This window comes from Lutra lutra, chromosome 9, assembly GCF_902655055.1.
Source record: "Lutra lutra chromosome 9, mLutLut1.2, whole genome shotgun sequence".
NCBI classification, from domain to species: domain Eukaryota; kingdom Metazoa; phylum Chordata; class Mammalia; order Carnivora; family Mustelidae; genus Lutra; species Lutra lutra.
Window position 1 is genome coordinate 119747945 of NC_062286.1, and position 18903 is coordinate 119766847.

Sequence of the window (18903 nt, forward strand, 5' to 3'; positions counted from 1 at the left end):
TGGAAAAGCAGCCTCAGTTTTTCCCCAGGCCAGAGAGAGCAGCCCACAGAGCAGGGGAGGAGTGGGGATCCCACACTCAGAGAAAGTGAAGATGCTACTGAAGATTTGAGCCCTGATTAAGCCAAACAAAGGATTCATGGGAATAAATCCACTCTGAGATCTGTCTGCTTCATCAAAATCCAGCTAGTAATAAGTCACTAAATACAGTTAGGCTATGTCAACAGGTCCATCCTTCTCATACAAACCATACCATTTCATTCCCTCTGGACATGGGAATACAGCAAATGCAACAACGTACACTTGCCTGAAGATGCCATTTATCACTGCATATTTCTCAGAGAGTCTTATGAGCTTTATCCTCTGCACCTTAGTAAAACCTTGGCCACAGTGAGGCACTACTGGGGACCATTCAAAAATTCTGCCCAGGTCTAGGGTCACCTGGGGCCACTGACTTAAAAAAAAATAAAAAATAAAAACCATCACCCCATGCTCTGGATGACAGAGAAAACTGCAATGTATTCCTTTTCTCTTGGCTTCAATCTCCCTTCTTGCCTTGTCTCTCTTCCTCTCCTCTCCCCATCTCTCCTTTTCTCTCTTCATCCTTCATCAGCCCCCCTTTCCTGTCCTAAGCCTTGGTGGTCCTCCAGCTCTACCGGGACACTTAGGAAATTGGTCAGAGCACCAGCCCAAAGAAACACAATGAAAGCAAGAGGATGACACATCCTCTGGTCTCCCTGTGCTTCCTCACTCCCAACAGCCACCTGGCACCTGAAGAAAAGCCCAGGGATGACAGGAGCCTAAGGGACAATTCCTCCGTGAAAATATTGGATTTCCCTTCTGTCTCCATTGTAGGTAAGTAGCTTGTCGTGGTGCCTAGTCTCTGGACTCTGGCACATGAGAAGGGGCTACAGGATGTCAAACATGCTCCCCAGGGTTCACTGACATAAGTCAGAGCTCCTTTTTGTTTATTCTTCAAAGCAATCTGGGGCGCCTGGGTGGCTCAGTGGGTTAAGCCGCTGCCTTCGGCTCAGGTCATGATCCCAGGTCCTGGGTTCGAGCCCCACATCGGGCTTTCTGCTCAGCAGGGAGCTTGCTTCCTCCTCTCTCTCTGCCTGCCTCTCTGCCTACTTGTGATTTCTCTCTGTCAAATAAATAAATAAAATCTTTAAAAAAAAAAAAAAGCAATCTTCAAGGAATAAAATATTCCTTGACTCCTATGGCTTTAAAAAGCCCTGTATACCACCAATTTCATAAACAATTTTTGCATGTTAAAGGCTCTGAGAAACCCTGAAGTCAAGACACTTCGTGAACTTGGTTCAACTTCGTGAACTTGGTTCAACTTAGCATTTCTGAAACTTATTGAATCACAGAACTGTAAAAATATTAAATGTTAAAATGTTAAATGTTAAATCTTAAAAATCAACAATAAAAATGTTAGAAAATGCTGCAGAATATAACCGAGTGTGGGATGAACTAGTCCTTTCAGGGTTGAGAACCGAAAATAACTGCTCAGGGAAAATACCAGGGGCATTACAGCCTGGCATGGAGCATTTTCTGGTTCAACTTCACCTGATAAAAATGATAGTAACAGGGGCGCCTGGGTGGCTCAGTGGGTTAAGCTTCTGCCTTCAGCTCAGGTCATGATCTCAGGGTCCTGGGATCGAGCCCCGCATCGGGCTCTCTGCTCAGCAGACAGCCTGCTTCCGCCTCTCTCTCTGCCTGCCTCTCTGCCTACTTGTGATCTCTGTCTGTCAAATAAATAAATAAAATCTAAAAAAAAAAAAAGAACAAAAAAACGATAGTAACAGATATACTCCTTGTGTGCTAGGCACTGTAAAGTGAGTGCTATTTTCATTCCTACTTCACAGTTGAGGAAATTGAGGCTTAAGGTTAAATGACTGATATAAGATCACGCAGTTCTTAATTGGCAGAGCCAGAATTCAAACCCAGGTGTTTAATTCTAGAACACAAGTTCTAAACTAATGTCCCTCACTGCCTTACGTCTCACTAGGAAAAGAGAATATTCTCGATGTATCAGGGAAGTATCACCTTTGATCACCTTTGACGTGCCAGGCTTCTCATTTTATAAACATAATTTTTTTATCCTCAAAACAATCCTGCAAGGCAGATATTACCATACCCTATTTACAGATGAGAAAACTGGATCTTAAGAAGATTAAGTAGGTTGCTTAAGGAAACAGAGCTGTTAAATGGCAGAGTCAGGATTCAAATCAGGTGTGCCTGGCTCCATAACTCTGAGAAATGAAAAAGAGGAATACAAGAAACACAGGTCCATCCGTGTACATGACACTGAACCCATTTTTTCAGGCCTTTTTGGATTTCCTTTTTGCCTTCCCTCAGAGGTCACTCCAGGTCAGCAGCCAGGCTATCAAGAACCTGTTGGCCTAAGTCCCAAGTTATGATTCATCCAACCAACCCCTCTTCTCCCCAACCCTGAGACTTCCTGGAGCCCCCTCTGGCTCCTCCCAATTTATTGCAGTTCGTGACCTCCAGAAACATCTGGCTTTGCTCCTTCTGTCTCTCTTTGAAGCACTGAACAAGAAATCCAAAAGAATCAGTAGAAAAGAGGCGGAAAAGAAGAAATCTTCCAAGGTAGGACCAGGAGTTTTCATTGTGGGGTTGGGGGTGGGACTGGACTTAAAAGGGAATTCTAGCTAGGAACTAAATGAAAGATTTTCCAGCCTTACATGAACAAAAGAAGCTGAAAGCTATCTAAAGGCTTCCTGGCCTCAAGCTCTGAATCAGACCCCCCACAGAAGCCCAGAGAGCTAAGTTTCACTAAGTGAAATAGCTTACATGCTAAAAAGCATCTTCTTTTAAAAAAGCTTTATTTATTTATTGGCCAGAAAGAGAGCGAGCACAAGCAGGAGGAGCCCAATGCGGGGCTCCATCCCAGCACCCTGGGATCATGACCTGAGCTGAAGGCAGTCGCCTAACCAACTGAGTCACCCAGGTGTCCTTAAAAAGCATCTTCTTATATGAGCTAGCCCTTTGACTGAAATGGTCATCATCTCTCGTTCTTTTGAATGAATGCACTGTTTCCTAAAGTTTAGGTATTTCAGAACGACTTCCCACAATTTTTTTTTTCTGAAAGCTTTTATTTGTAAGTGATCTCTACACCCAGCGTGGGGCCTGAACTCAAAACCCTGAGATCAAGAGTCACATGCTCCACTGACTGAGCCAGCCAAGCACCCCCGACAATTTTTGCCATAACCGAGTTTCACTTATTTACTTAATATATTTGTTTAAAATTAAAACTCAAGGGGCACGTGGGTGGTTCTGTCAGTTACGTGTCTGCCTTCACCTCCAGTCATGATTCCAAAGTCCTGGGATGGAGTCCCAGGGTGGGATCTCTGCTCAGTGGGGAATCTGTTTCTTCTTCTCCCTCTCCCCCTGCCACTTGTGCTCTCTCTCACTCTCAATTAAACAAATATTTTAAAAATTAAATTAAAACTTAAAAATATATAACTATGGGGCGCCTGGGTGGCTCAGTGGGTTAAGCCGCTGCCTTCGGCTCAGGTCATGATCTCGGAGTCCTGGGATCGAGCCCCGCATCGGGCTCTCTGCTCAGCAGGGAGCCTGCTTCCTCCTCTCTCTCTGCCTGCCTCTCTGCCTGCTTGTGATCTCTGTCTGTCAAATAAATAAATAAAATCTTTAAAATATATATATATATATAACTATGATAGGAAATCAATATCACTTGCCATAAATAGGAGGTAACCATAAAAATAATTATAAAGAAAATGAAACATTGTTAGTGGATTTTAGCTGGATGGGGCTGCTTGTCAAATGCTCTAAATCTGGGATCTTACTTTGTGTTAAAAGTCAGATTAGAAACTGTTGGGAAAGGGAGCCTGGGTGGCTCAGTCAGTTAAGCTTAAGCATCTGTCTTTTGCTCAGGTCCTGATCCTGGTCCTGGATCCAGCCCCAGATACTAGGGCTGGCTCCCTGCTCAGTGGGGAGCCTGCTTCTCCCTCTCCCTCTGCCACTCCCCCTGCTTGTGCTCTCTCGCTCTCTGTTAAATAAATTAATAAAATATAAAAGAAGGAAGGCAGGAAGGAAGGAAGGGAGGAAGAAAGAGAGAGTTGGGAAAGCATTAATGATAAATTGGCACCAACTGGAGACTTTCAAGTTGAAAGAGATTGCAAAGAGGGTCCTTTCTCACTATGTGATCTAATGTCACTTAATAGGCGTATACCACCTAAAATCATACTACCGCGGCACAGGTTCCCACACTGTGGGAAATACTAGATTAAGGCATTATTGAAATGCACACATTATTCCTGTCTTAGACCTGGTACTGTGTGATCTTGAGAAAGCCCCTGCTCCTTTCTAGACCTTCTGTGAACAAGCTGATCATGTGATTGACATGTAAGAAAACACAGTTGACAAATGTATTTGCATGCTAGGTATGGGGACTATCCAAGGGAACAAGAGATATAGCCCCCTGTCAAGGAGTTTACATTCTTGTGGGGAAGACAGACAAACAGCAAGTAAGCCAATAAATAGGCAAAATAAATTCAGATAATGATAAACCCTGTAAAGAAATTAAAGCATGGTGATGAAAATGAAGGGAAGAGTCATCTCAGAAGACCTCCCCGAGGAAGCAGCACTTACTGAAAAATTCAGTAATCTCAAGCAGCGACTCCCCATGGAAATACTATGTGAAGGGGGCCTGAGTGGCTCAGCTGGTTAACCATCTGCCTTGGGCTCAGGTCATGACCCCAGGACCCACACTGGGCTTCCAGCTCAGCAGGGAGCCTGCTTCTCTCCCTCTGCTGCTCCCCAAAATCTTAAAAAAAGAAAGAAAAAAAAAATACAATGTGGGCCACATATATAAATTAAAATTTCCTAGTAGCCACATTTTAAAAAAAGTAAAAAGAAGTACGTGTAATTAATTTCAGTAATATTTTATTTAACCCAATATATCCAAAATATTATCATTTTGATATGTAACCAATATGAAAAGTGAGATATTTTACATTACTCTGTGTGTGTGTGTGTGTGTGTGTGTGTGCTAAGTCTGAAACCTGGTGGTGCCCCTTTACACTCACAGTACATCTCAATTCCAATGCTAAATTTTAATAGTTAGTCAGTTGTAGTCCTAACAACAACAAGAAAAGAATTATTTAAAGAAAAAATGTTACACTGCTTCTATTTTAAAATGTAAATTAAGGGACACCTGGGTGGCTCAGTCCGTTAAGGGCCTGTCTTCCACTCAGGTGGGGATCCCAGGGTCCTGGGTTCCAGTCCCATATTGGGTTCCTTTACTCAGAAGGAAGCCTGCTTCTTTCTCTGCTTGCCCTTCCCCCTGCTTGTGCTCACTCTCTCGCTCTGACAAATAAAACCTTTAAAAAAAAGTGAATTAAAATTAAATAAAATTTGAAGATTCAGTTCTTCTGATATGTCCCTCAATAATGGGTCCATGATTAAAGGAGCGAGACTGATATAAAGCGAAGGTCAAGCAAAGCTTTATTCCGCGCCAAGCATCAAGCATCAGACCGAACAGGGGCGCCTGGGTGGCTCAGTTGGTTAAGCAACTGCCTTTGGCTCAGGTCATGATCCCGGAGTCCTGGGATCGAGTCCCACATCGGGCTCCCAGCTCCATGGGGAGTCTGCTTCTCCCTCTGACCTCCCCTCTCATGCTCTCTCTCTGTCTCTCAAATAAATAAATTAAAAAAAAAAAAAAAAAAAAAAAAGAATCAGACCGAACGTTCAGCCACTTACAAGAGAGGGTGACCTTTCTCTGTTTCACAGACTAGCTTTTAAGGGCAAAGGCCGTGTGGTTTGGCCTGGCCACACAGGTGGCCAATGAGATTGTAACACACAGAGGAAACTCCACAGTCATATTAGGTCACACCTAAGTGACCAATTGAATTACAAGTTACCCTAGAGTAGACATTTGACCTAGCTTGTCACCTTGGTTAGAACTGGCTCCCAAAAGGCTCCCAAAGGGCGGGACGCATACTCCTTGGTAGCTAGGGAGACAGTATGCATCCCTCCACTGATCGGATGTCTCCACCTGGCCTGACCCACCCTTGTATCTGGGCTTTGTTACCTGGGGCTGGTTTCCAAGACTTGTTTTTAAGTAAGTCCCCTGAGGGAAGGGGCGCAGGGACAGTTTAAGTTTTAGACAACAAAGTTATCCTGTAACTGATGGAAGCGCTCGGCTAAATAGGTCCTTACACTTCATTTGCACTAGACGCATTTCAAGTACTCAGAAGCTTCATATGGCTAATGGCTGCTCATTTTCTGTGTTTGATGCGTGGAATGCAGGCAGCGGGGTAACAACGGCTCAGCTCAGAGAGGTGGGCGGGCCCAAACCTGAGGGCCTCAAGAGCCAAAGTGAAGTTTATGGTTTATTCTAAGTTCAAAGATAACCCACTGGGAGCTTTAAGCCGGAGTGGTTGCCATCATACATACATACATACATCTTCGGAGAGCCGGGTTTGGCGCAACACAGGTTAGGCTGTAAATGGGAGGATAGTGGCCTGGCCTAGGGCAGCAAAGCGGTGAAGAAGTGGGTGGATCCGATTTACTGTGAAGGCAGGACTGAGAAGAGATTGGGGATACACTGGAAGGGGTAAAATAGAGGTGGTGAAAACTCTAGAACAGAGTGGGATTCCCTAGGGAAAAAAGTGGGCCAAGCCCAGCCAGGTAAGTAAATGTTAATGGGTTTGGAGGCAGGGGGTGGATGACTGGGGGAGGCTGGTGCCTGTGGGGTCCCCGGTGGGCATGAAGTCCAAGGGATCGTGGGGCAGCAGGTGGGGATGTCTGGTCTGGGACCTCCGCTGCCCGAAGGAGTTCCCAGGCCGACTTGAGGCCGGTGGGGTGGGCGTGGCCGGCTTGGGCAGTCCCGGCTTTTTCCCGCAGAGAAACTCTTCCACGAAGACCGTGGCTCGGCCCCGGCCCCCGCCACCCACCCACTGCGTGGCTACTCGAGCGAGCTGCAAGTCGCCGGCGCCCGCCTGCGCCTCCTGCCAGTGCCGCTTCTTCCACAGCAGCTGCTCCTGCCGCGTGCTCCGCCCCGTCTGCTGAGCGCGCCCAGCCGCCTCCAATAGCTGTGCCTTCCTAGGACCGGGTGCGCGTACAGTTACTTAGGTTGAATTACTTAGGTTGGGGCGGAGCTTCCAGGAGGCGGGGCTTCAAGAAGACCTGGCTTGGGCCCGGCTAAACCCCAAATATATGTAGGCTGCTCCAAAGTTGTAGGCTGCTCCAAAGTGTGTGGCTGTTTCCTTAAAGGACCCCAAAGATCCCTTTCCCTTACTCCTGGCTCCTTCACAGCGGAAGACCCGTGGACTGCCCATGCTCTGTCTCCTGGGCATGGGAAACCCGATTTCCCCGGCCCTAGCGCTGCCCCCTTCTTTTTTTTTTTTTTTTTTAAAGATTTTATTTATTTATTTGACAGAGAGATCACAAGTAGACAGAGAGGCAGGCAGAGAGAGAGAGAGAGAGAGGGAAGCAGGCTCCCTGCTGAGCAGAGAGCCCGATGCGGGACTCGATCCCAGGACCCTGAGATCATGACCTGAGCCGAAGGTAGCGGCTTAACCCACTGAGCCACCCAGGCGCCCCGCGCTGCCCCCTTCTTAATCGCTTGTCCGCTTCACTGCTGGAGACAGACGTTATCCCGACCTTTAAACCTGAGAAGAACACGCGAAGTTGCCTGTCAGGAGTTCTCTATGAAGACTCACATATGGGCTGTGTCCTTCCACAAGGTCAGCTTTTTCAGTCATAGAGCACGATGAACAATTATAAAGCAGGTTCAATACTTTTTTTTTTTTTAAGATTTTATTTATTTATTTGACAGAGAGAGATCACAAGTAGACGGAGAGGCAGGCAGAGAGAGAGAGAGAGAGAGAGACGGAAGCAGGCTCCCTGCTGAGCCGAGAGCCCGATGCGGGACTCGATCCTAGGACCCTGAGATCATGACCTGAGCCGAAGGCAGCGGCTTAACCCACTGAGCCACCCAGGCGCCCCAGCAGGTTCAATACTTTAAACGCGGTAACATTTCACCACGTGTTTAACTTGTCTTCTTAAGGGTCACACAAAGCAAAGCACAAGTCACATAACAAACAGTACAGAACGGAGGACAGGACGTTAACAAACCGAAGGTGAAACTCTGTGAGCGAGAAGTTGAGATAAGGCCTCACTCGGGTCTGGGTTAGCTCTTGGCTCTTGCTGCTTCTTATGTTCAAGCATAACAATAAGAAGGAGCTCTGTTCTTTTCAGACATCAACCAGGCAGCCTTCAGCAGCAGCTGGCTTTGAAATGATCAGACAGAGCGAGGTCAGTGTCTGAGGAGTCTTCACAATTTGCTGCAAATATCCTCTTTTTAAGAGGGATTTAATCAGTCTTGAGCCTTTACAGGCCTCCCCTGTTTCTGTTGGTTATCACTTTGGAGTGTGTCAAAAGCTGGTGCTGGTCTCAGTGATACCTGGTCTTGGCTGCAATGCCCTTAGCTGCTTGCATCACTGCTTGACACAGGCCCCTGCTTGTCATGAGTGACTCCATCTTGCTGTCTACATTCTCCCGCGCGATTCCTCATGACAAATCTGTAAGGGTCATACAGGAATCAAATATGTCTTAAACTAGGTCAGCAGTACTAGTTCGCTAATGTGGAAGAAGGTAAATCCAAATCATTCAATTGTATTTTCAGTGAGAATCAAACAAAATCAAATAAATCTCAAATCATATGAAATGTCGATTGACATAAATCAAAGATCACATCGAATCCAAACAAGTTAGATACATTCAACTGAATCAAATAAAGCAAAATTAAGTAAGGATTAAATTTTAAAACTCCAACTCAAAGTCACATCTAGTCAGAATCAAGTCAAGAAGAAGAAAAACTAAATCTACCTTTATTAAGGTAAGTTAACAGATCAACAAAGCAGTCAAATAAATGAAATAAGAATCACATTGCCAACTATAGGCAGATCAAAGTACAAAAATATGTACAGAATCTTCAACATAGGGTCTTGGCACATCTAGAAAAGAATGGTGAGGGCATGGTTAATCAGTCTTTTTGTAATGTTTCCTACTTAAGCTTGAGGCTGCATTACATTTTTTTTTTAAAGATTTTATTTATTTATTTGACAGAGAGAGAGAGATCACAAGCAGGCAGAGAGGCAGGCAGAGAGAGGGGAGGAAGCAGGCTCCCCGCAGAGCAGAGAGCCCGATGCGGGGCTCGATCCCAGGACCCTGAGATCATGACCTGAGCCAAAGGCAGCGGCTTAACCACTGAGCCACCCAGGCGCCCCTGCATTACATTTTAATAGCATGTTTAATAAGATATGTAACAAAAATAATAGCTAAAAGCGAGAGAAGGATTTCCCTGATGGATTCCAAGACACGTGTAGAAAGAGAATTCCTTTACGTATTTTATTTTGTTTATTTATTTACTTTCCTTTATGTATTTTAAAGGGTTATCATCAGACCATGAGCCAGAACAAACCATGTGTTTAAAGGATTTTTGTTAACAACTCTAGAAAGGAATATTTATTATATAAGTTTTGTATATTTTTGTTCAGTGCAGCTAAGTTGGTGTTAATGACTCCTGAGGCTGCTTGAAAGGCTTGTGTAGCATGCTCAAAGTGGGTTGGCTTCTTGGTCAAGGTTTTATGGGCTGATTTGAGCTCTTCTAAGTTTTCATCAAAGGGTTTATCAATTTTGTTAATTTTCACCCAAAGTACTTCTGTTACTTTAATATAAGATGTTGAAAACATTTTATATGAATATTCTGAGATAAAGGTACCCATTTGGTAACATTACTAAATGTTCACTAATAACATACAATATTTTAACACACTCATAATCTATGGTTATGATAGTATCATTCACTCTACTATGATTAAAGAGCATGACCTCTGAGGGGCACCTGGGTGGCTCAGTCAGTTGGGCAGCTCAGGTCATGATCTCAGGGTCCTGGGATAGAGCCCCATCAACCTCCACACTCAGGAGGGGTGTCTGCTTGAGGATTCCCTCTCTTCCTCTCCTTCTGCCCCTACCCCTGCTCACAGGCTCGCTCTCTCTCTCTCTGAAATAAAGAAATCTCAGAAAACAAACAAACAAACAAACATGACCTCTAAGAAGTTATTAGCACAAGTTATCCAGTTAAGGTGTCCCATGTCCAAAAGTAAATTTTCAATGGATGTTCTTGTTAAAGGAAAAAGATTAGCATTGATTTCTAGTTTATGGCAGGTATAATCCATGTTATTAGACCACTGAAATACCATCTCTTTACATAGCAAATATCCATTAATCTGTGAGTGCGTATGTGTTGTCAGAAGCGCTGTACGATAAGGTATTTGTTGTGGCACATCATCTGTATCATATGTTAATAAGCTTTGACCCCCTAAAAGTCTTAATAATGAAAGTTTACATTGTCCTGTATTGTCACAACCTGATCTGGACATGTCTAATTTTAAGAGAGACTCCATCCAGTTAGAATACTTTTTCTTGTTACAATAATGCTTCTGATATCATTCCATGCTCTCTCCAGGTGGTTATTGATTCTGAAGTAATTATTTTTTAGCTGTTCTCTTATGTAAAAATGTCTAAAGTTAAGTAAATTTTGCTGGAGGACCTGAACTTTATGGTCAGTGTTATAGTTAAATTCCAGTTGGTAGGCATGATAATCATACATGGTTGAGACAATGGAATGTGGTTCTCTGAATGCTGAGATGTTGGAACCTAAACGTCCTACTGGATTTAGTAGGGGTTCACATGTTTTTTAAATGCAGATAGTTCCTGCTTAAGAGTCTGGATGTCTGCTTTCTGAATTCCAGAGATAATTAAATTGGAAGTAATGCCTACCTCTACCCAGGACTGTAGGCTTTCTAAGTCTAATCCTGTCGATGGGTGGTTGGTTGGGCTGTTCATGAGTGGTTGTTCCTAGCCTCTGTGGCATAAATTTTACATTTGGATTGTATATAGAACAAATTGAGTTGTTCCTTTTGGAAGGTTATTTCCAGTTTCTGTGGCATAGGTTTGTATACAGTCCTCAGAGGGTTAAGTAATTAGGTTCAAACATTTGGCTTGAATTTTGGTGTTGTGTTGGTAATGCCATGTGTCCATTGTGGCTTCCAGTGGAAATTTCTCAGACAACGTGTAGTATTCCAACATCCTCTCTCAGTAATACCTGGGCTTTAACTATTGGGTGGTACACCACATTTGTCAAAGCTGACTCTTTTAGCTATGTAAATTGGTATAGATGAATCGGTTCTGGTTATATTCCCATAGATATGGTGCTGTACTGGCCCTGTATTTCCATGCCTTGTGTATCTGATACCTGGATCAGTACACGTCACTAAATTTGCATTACAATCAATTTCCAATGCTTCCCACCACATCGGCGATTTTCCTTGTATAATTGAGGTTTTATTAACTAAAGGATACTAAAAATGTGTTGAACCTAATTGTGATAATGGACATATCGGTATGCTCTCTTCCTTTGTTGTGTCTTATAGGTTGGCTTTAGATTTTGGTATTAAGGTAGCATTGTATGTGCCAATCACATTAAGTAATTTGCAGAAAGATGTGTCATAGGTAAGAATGGTGTTGGAGAAATTGAGTTGTGTCTTATACCCTATAGGTGTGAAAAGACTTAAGGAGACTAGATTTATAGCTGCAATGCCCTTAGCTGCTTGCATCATTGCTTGACTCAGTCCCCTGACTGACATGAGTGACTCTATCTTGCTCTCTACATTGCCTCCAAAACGAGGGCATGAACACCAGGTAGACAGAAAGTAAATATTAAGGAACTTCCAGTCTTTGACCGTTTCTCCCCTTTTAAGAAGCTCCCCTGACTCCCCCCCAAAAAACAAGAAAGGCTAAAATTCCATACATGGTCTCACTGGGCTTTTGTCCTGGGGGATCTGCAGATAGAAATTGGGGTGGCTTGTTGTGACATGTGTCCCTGCAGCTAGAAGTCTCTGGCCTGAGGATCCCAGAGTTTTAGGAGACTCCTAAACAAAGGTACCACTTGTGGCCACTCCTCCCTTTATTCTAGAGTTTTACAGACGTTCTGGGGACCAGAAGGAATTTCTTCCACTTCAAGGCAAAATGAACACTGACCATTGGTTCCAGGCATTTTTAACTCTGATTGTCCAGAGTATGTGTTCCCAAGTGAGAAGCAGGAGTTCAGGAATACTTCTTCACTCCCCACCCCAGCTCTGTCAGCCCAGTAACCAGGCAATGAGCCAAGGCTTGGTGAGTTGGCAGTAGCCTTTGTCCTGGTTTGTCAGAGGCCCTGCCACCTAAAATGTCCCAACTGTTGCCTGAAATTCCATCCTGAGAGATTCTTTGAATCTGTGAGAAACTGAATGCGGCATTATATCTTTAGAAAGACCCTTAAAGCAAGAGCACCTGGGATACTAGGGGAAGAGAGGGTGGAGGTGGGAACAGGGTCTATGAGGAAGGACCAGCCAAGGTCAGGGGTCATATGGAAACTTGAGGGGCAAGGGCTCCAGATGACATCATCTACTTTGCACTGTATGGCTGGGGGATATCCCTGCCACTAGGGAGAAAAACTGAGCTGTCACCTATCGGTGCTCCCCAGCAACTGGAGCTCTTCCAATAAGAAATCAATGTAAACAAGAAAAAGGAGGGAACAAACAATGGTTGCCTAAGAAGATTTTGAAAAAGCCTGTGCAGGGGCACCTGGGTGGCTCAGTGGGTTAAGCCTCTGCTTTCGGCTCAGGTCATGGTCTCCGGGTCCTGGGATCAAGCCCTGCATTGGGCTCTCTACTCAGCTGGAATCCTGCTTCCCCTCTCTCTCTGCCTGCCTCTCTGCCTACTTGTGATCTCTCTCTGTCAAATAAATGAATAAAATCTTTTTTTTTTTTTCACAGATAAAAATAACTATTTTTTTAATTTTTTTATAAACATATAAGTATTTTTAGCCCTAGGGGTACAGGTCTGTGAATCACCAGGTTTACACACTTCACAGCATTCACCATAGCACATACCCTCCCCAATGTCCATAACTCCACCCCCCTCTCCAGACCCTCCTCCCCCCAGCAACCCTCAGTTTGTTTTGTGAGATTAAGAGTTTCTTATGGTTTGTCTCCCTCCCAATCCCATCTTGTTTCCTTTATTCTTTTCCTACCCACCAAACCCCCCATGTTGCATCTCCACTTCCTCATATCAGGGAGATCATATGATAGTTGTCTTTCTCCCATTGACTTACTTCGCTAAGCATGATACCCTCTAGTTCCATCCACGTCATCGCAAAGGGCAAGATTTCTAAATGAATAAAATCTTTAAAAAAAAAAAAAAGGGGCTGTGCACAAGAAAGATCCCATGAGACAGACTAATGTAGAGTAGTTGTCTCAGCCCTGATAAATACCATGTTTCTTTGTCCTTAGACATGAGGATAATGAGACTCAAGGACGAATGTAGATGAAACCACCTCTCCTGGCCCACTTGTCTACTTGGAACCTTCCATCTTTCTAATGTCTTAAAACTCCCTCCTTTCCAAGGACCTTTTCCCAACTAGAGAACCAGGTTGTGCCTATAGTGATATAGCCAGTAGGGAATGGAGGAGGCAAACCCCAGGCCCTGGATTGGATAGAGCAGGAGGCACCTGAATAGAGCACAAGAAAAAAGGTGGGCACTCCAAGCTAGGCTGGTGACAGTTCTGCGCATGGAGTAAGTTTCTGTGTTTCTCTGGGCTTCCATTTACTCGTGTGTAAAAAGGGAAATAATCATTTTTACTCTTCTCATTATAAATCTGAGATACTGATGCTTCCTGTACCTTAAAAAGACAAGAAACACATACACGCAGAGAGAAAAGCTTTCAATTGCTTGTTTGGTTCTGTTATTTAGGCTACAAACCCATAGGGCAAGAACCTTTTGTTCATTGTACCACAGCTGCCACTGAGTAAATGTCATCAGTAATGAGAACCCTGGGAACATATTCCAGCTGCTGCTCCTGTGTTTTCCAGACTTTGGTCACCGGTCAGGCACCATTTGGCCCCTAGGAGTGAGGCCAGGTATGAAAAGCCAAAGATCCAGTCCATTAGTGACAAAATCACTTGGCTACAGGGCTAGACAACTACATGGAAGACCAACCCATTCACTCATTTAGCAAATGTGTGTTGAGCACCTACTATGTGCCAGGCATTGTGCCAGGTTCTGTGAACACTATGACCATTGTCCCTTATAAGAGGCTAGAACCATTGTTAGCATATGTGGCCTATTCCCTCAAACTCTCAGTTGTCGCTTCTGTTGCCTCAGATCCCTGGTAGATTAATAATGTACCCAAGTGCTCCTTCAGCTTGAGATCCTAAGATTCCTCCACCTTTTCAGAATTCTCCCTCAAACTTTAGGGTCCTGATAACATGGTTCTGAGCTTCTGCAAAACCCTATCTGAATGACCAGAACCGAAACACATCCGTGGCTCAGACTTAACGATTCCAGCATTGTAGGATCTGCCGCTCCCCAACTTACACACCATTATTCATTCATTCTCCCCCCTGGACCCAGACACACATCCTCTTTCTCTCTCTCATACACCCACAGGGTGAACTCTGGCCTGGGAAGATTTGTTCTGCTTTCGTGGTTATTGATTGATAATAATTTCTTCCTCCAGGGTAGAGCCTTCAACTTGGCCCAAAGTTTTCACAATAGAGCCTTGGACAAGTTATTGACTTCTTGAGGCTACTCAAGGCTCCTTGGCTTCTTGAGGCCACTTTCCCATTTGCAAAATCATTCACAGTGTTATGACTGCAAACAACAGAAATAATTCTGCCTAGTCTAAGCAAAAAATAAAGGGGGGAGGGACTGGGCAGTAATCTACTGGAGTGAACTGGGGAAACCTGAAAGAACCAAAGGAAAAGCCATATGACAGGCCTTAGAAAGGACAGCACCCTAAGGGCTGCTAAGGAAGCCAGGTCAAAGAAACCAGTAGACATTGTCTTCGAGGCAAGACCACAGGACAAGTCAGCCCCAACCACTTCAGTTCTTGCAATTTCAATTCCCAGGAGAGAGGATCTGATTGAACTGAAATGGTGCCCAGGAACACGTGGTCTGTTTCAATTAACAGTCTCACAAACACTGTTTGTAACAGAGGAAGGGTATTCTCCAAGAGAAAATCAAAGACAGACTTGCTGGGGGGGTAAAACCTGCAACTGGCCACTATGAGAGAGCTGGACTCCAGATTTATTAGCAGGATACTTCCAACCCCAGAAATTCTGCGTCATAATCTGAATAATACAATCTGAAGCGATGGTTTACTTTGCCTTGCTTTAATTTCAAAGAGGTACCCTTCCTCAGTTGAAATCTTAAGGGGGAATCCTCATTATATAATACACATTAAAGCAGTTTTAAGTTAGTAAAACGTGATAATGATGCACACAAAAATTTGAAATCGGGGAATCAAGATTAACAGTTGCCCCCTAGGTCAGCCTCAGCAACCAGTTTGTTTCTGTCTTGTTTTGGTTGCACAGTACTGACAAAGATCTAACTCACACAGAGAAGTTATTGCAAAAGGTTTGAACAACTCACCCTGCGATCTCTGAACAATCTTCTATTAAAGAGAAACAGCAAATAATTTATTTCTAAATCTGATATTTTATTTAAATCTTTATTTAAATCTAAACTTTATTTAAATCTAACTTTATTTAAATCTAAATCTGCCAATGTGTTAAAATCTAGTGCATCGCACATTGAAACCTGCAAGTTTTTACTACATCTTCTAAAAGTCTTCAATGTTTTTAAAAGTAGAAATTGAAGCTTATGGTTCTACAGAAATAATAGACTTCAAAAACCATGGCCTTCAGGGCCTCAAACCCCTTCCTGGATTCTGGACCAGAGACCAACCTAAGGGCAATCTTTGGCTCCTTATTGTAAATTCCTTCATCTGTATGAACAGCCACAGATGTAACATCTCCACCCACTGTCGCGAAGTTACCCCCCAGTCATGCAATAGAAACTATATAGAGGATTCTAACTGCAAGATCTAATTTCTGTGTGTGAGGGGGGCAGGATTAAGTGAAGAAAGGAATTTGATTTTAACTCAATTAGCCAAACCACTTGTAGCAAATTTCAGATTAGTCTGAAATAAACTTGCTCATCTCTCTCTTCCTGGGGGTGGGGTGTGTGTGTAGACGGGGTTGAGGGTGGGGCAGGAATAGCCTTTGTTTTATTGGTAAAAACCATCAAATGTTTATGTTTACTCCAGAAAGCTTTTTCCTAATGGCCCGCAGAGAGACTGTAGCTGTTGCCAGCTCTCCCGACTGGCTATGGGAGCTGTAGAATCTGGGAGGTGGCACCACCTAGTGGTGGTGGTGATGATGACAATGATGATGATAATGGTGGTGCCTCCTTGTTGCCTGGGGAGCCCAGCGGACAGCTTCATTCCTTAAGCTCCTGAAGGTCTCCACACTCTCCAGAACTCCTCTTTAGAATTCCTGGACCCAATGGCTGCATAAACTGCCAGAACAAAAATAAAAGACAACTGCTAGAAAAACTAATATAATGATAATGATGATGATAAAAAATAACTTCCCCAAGTCACCTAATTTGGTGAGATCACATTTGCAAGCCTTTGGGTGCACTGATCCTCCCCAAATCAAAAAGCAGAGCCTTATGACTTTGGGGAAAAGTTGTGTGTGTGTGTGTGTGTGTGTGTGTGTGTGTGTGTGTGTGTGTGTGTGTATCCTTTACATTTTAATAAAAATTCAATCTCAGTCCAATTTATTTTTTAATTTTTCAAAAATTTTAATTCCAGTATAGTTAATATACAGTGGTATATTAGGTTCAGGTATACACTATAGTGATTCAATAATTCCATGTATTCCTCAGTGCTCATCAAAATAAGGGCACTCTAGGGACGCCTGGGTGGCTCAGTTGGTTAAGCAGCTGCCTTCGGCTCAGGTCATGATCCCAGCGTCCTGGGATCGAGTCCCACATCGGGCTCCTTGCTCATCAGGGAGCCTGCTTCTCCCTCTGCCTCTGCCTGCCATTCTGTCTGCCTGTGCTTGCTCTCTCTCCCTCTCTCTCTCTGACAAATAAATAAATAAAATCTTTAAAAAAAAAAAATAAGGGCACTCTTAATCCCTTTCACTGGTTGCACCCATCCTTCCCCACCCACTTCCACTCTGTTAACCACCACATTTTCTCTACAGTCAAGAGGCTGTTTTCTGGAAATAAAGATTCTATTTATTTATTTATTTGACAGAGAGAGAAACAGCGAGAGAAGGAATACAAGCAGGGAGAGTGGGAGAGGAAGAAGCAGTCTTCCCACTGAGGGAAGCCTGACCCAGGGAGCCTGACCTGGGGCTCACTCAGCTCAATCCCAGGACCCCAGGATCATGAACTGAGCCAAAGGCAGACGCTTAACAACTGAGCCACCCAGATGCCCCTGGGTTGTCTCTTTTTTGTTTTGTTTCTTAAATTCCACATATGAGTGAAATTATGTGGTATTTATCTCCCTGTGACTGACCTATTTCACTTAGCACTTTACCCTCTAGATCCTTCCATGTTGTTGCAAATGCTAAGATATTATTCTTTTTATGGCTTAGTGATATTCTGGTGTGTGTGTGTGTGTGTGTGTGTGTGTGTGTGTGTGTGTGTTATGTCTTCTTTATCTATTCATTTATTGATGGATGCTGGATGCTTGGGTTGATTCCATAACTCGACTTTTGAAATAATGCTGCAGTAAAACATAAGGGTGCAATATTCTTTTGAATTAGTGTTTTTGTAGTCTTTGGGTAAATACTGAGTAGTGGAATTAGTGGAGTATGTGGTAATTCTATTTTGAATAATTTGAGGAACCTCCATACTGTTTTCCACAGTGGCTGCGTCAGTTTGCACTTCCACTAATGGCACACAAGGGTTCTTTTTTCTTCACATCCTTGCCAACATTTGTTTTTTGTGTTTTCTACTTTAGCCATTCTGACAGGTGTGAGGTGAGATATCTCATTGTGGTTTTGATTCATATTTCCTTGATGATGAGTGATGCTGAGCATCTTTTCATGTGTCTGTTCATGTCTTATACCCATTTTACTTTACTTTTTCTTTTCAAAGATATTATTTATTCATTTGACAGAGAGACACAGCGAGAGAGGGAACACAAGCAGGGGGGAGTGGGAGAGGGAGAAACAGGCCTCCCGCTGAGCAGGGAGCCCGATGCAGAGCTCGATGCAGGGCTCTATCCCAGGACCCTGGGATCATGAGCTGAGCTGAAGGCAGACACTTAAACGACTGAGCCACCCAGGTGCCCCCTTATGCCCATTTTAAAAATTGGATTGGTTTTTTTGTTGTTGAGTTCTATACGTTCTTTATATATTTTGGATACTAACGCTTTATTGGGTATGTCATTTACAAATATCTTCTCCCATTCAGTAGATGGTCTTTTAATTTTGTTGGCTGTTTCCTTTGCTGTGCAGGAGCTTTTTATTCTGATGTAGTCCCAATAGTTTATTTTTGCTTTTGTTTCCCTTGCTTCAGGAGACATATCTAGAAGAATGTTGCTATGGCCGATGCCAAAGAAATTACTGCCCATGCTCTCTTCTAGGATTTTTATGATTTCAGGTCTCACATTTAGGTCTTCCATCCACATTGAGGTTTTGCATGTGTGTGTGTGTGTGTGTGTGTGTTTAAGAAAGTGGTTTGGTTTCATTCCTTTGTAAGTAACTACGCAGTTTTTTCAACACCTTTGTTGAAGACTCTTTTTCCGTTGAATTTTCTTGCCTCCTTCATTGAAGAGTGACCATATAATCATGGGTTTATGCCTGGGCTGTTTATTTGGTTCCATTGTTTCTGTTTTTATGTAGCACCTTACTGTTTTGATTACTACAGATTCGTAGTATACCTTGAAATCTAGGATTGTGATACCTCCATTTTTTTTTTTAAGATTTTACTTATTTATTTGACAGA

At 43.5% G+C, this 18903-nt stretch overlaps 1 protein-coding gene across 1 annotated transcript; it reads left to right on the forward strand.

Moving 5' to 3' along the window:
* Window positions 1–713: 713 nt before the first annotated feature.
* Window positions 714–7381, forward strand: ASIP (agouti signaling protein). The gene is made up of 3 exons (XM_047746978.1): window positions 714–852; window positions 2552–2613; window positions 6895–7381. Exons 1-3 carry the CDS (start codon window positions 714–716, stop codon window positions 7057–7059), a joined length of 366 nt encoding a protein of 121 aa, XP_047602934.1. The 3' UTR covers window positions 7060–7381.
* The last annotated feature ends 11522 nt before the right edge of the window (window positions 7382–18903 follow it).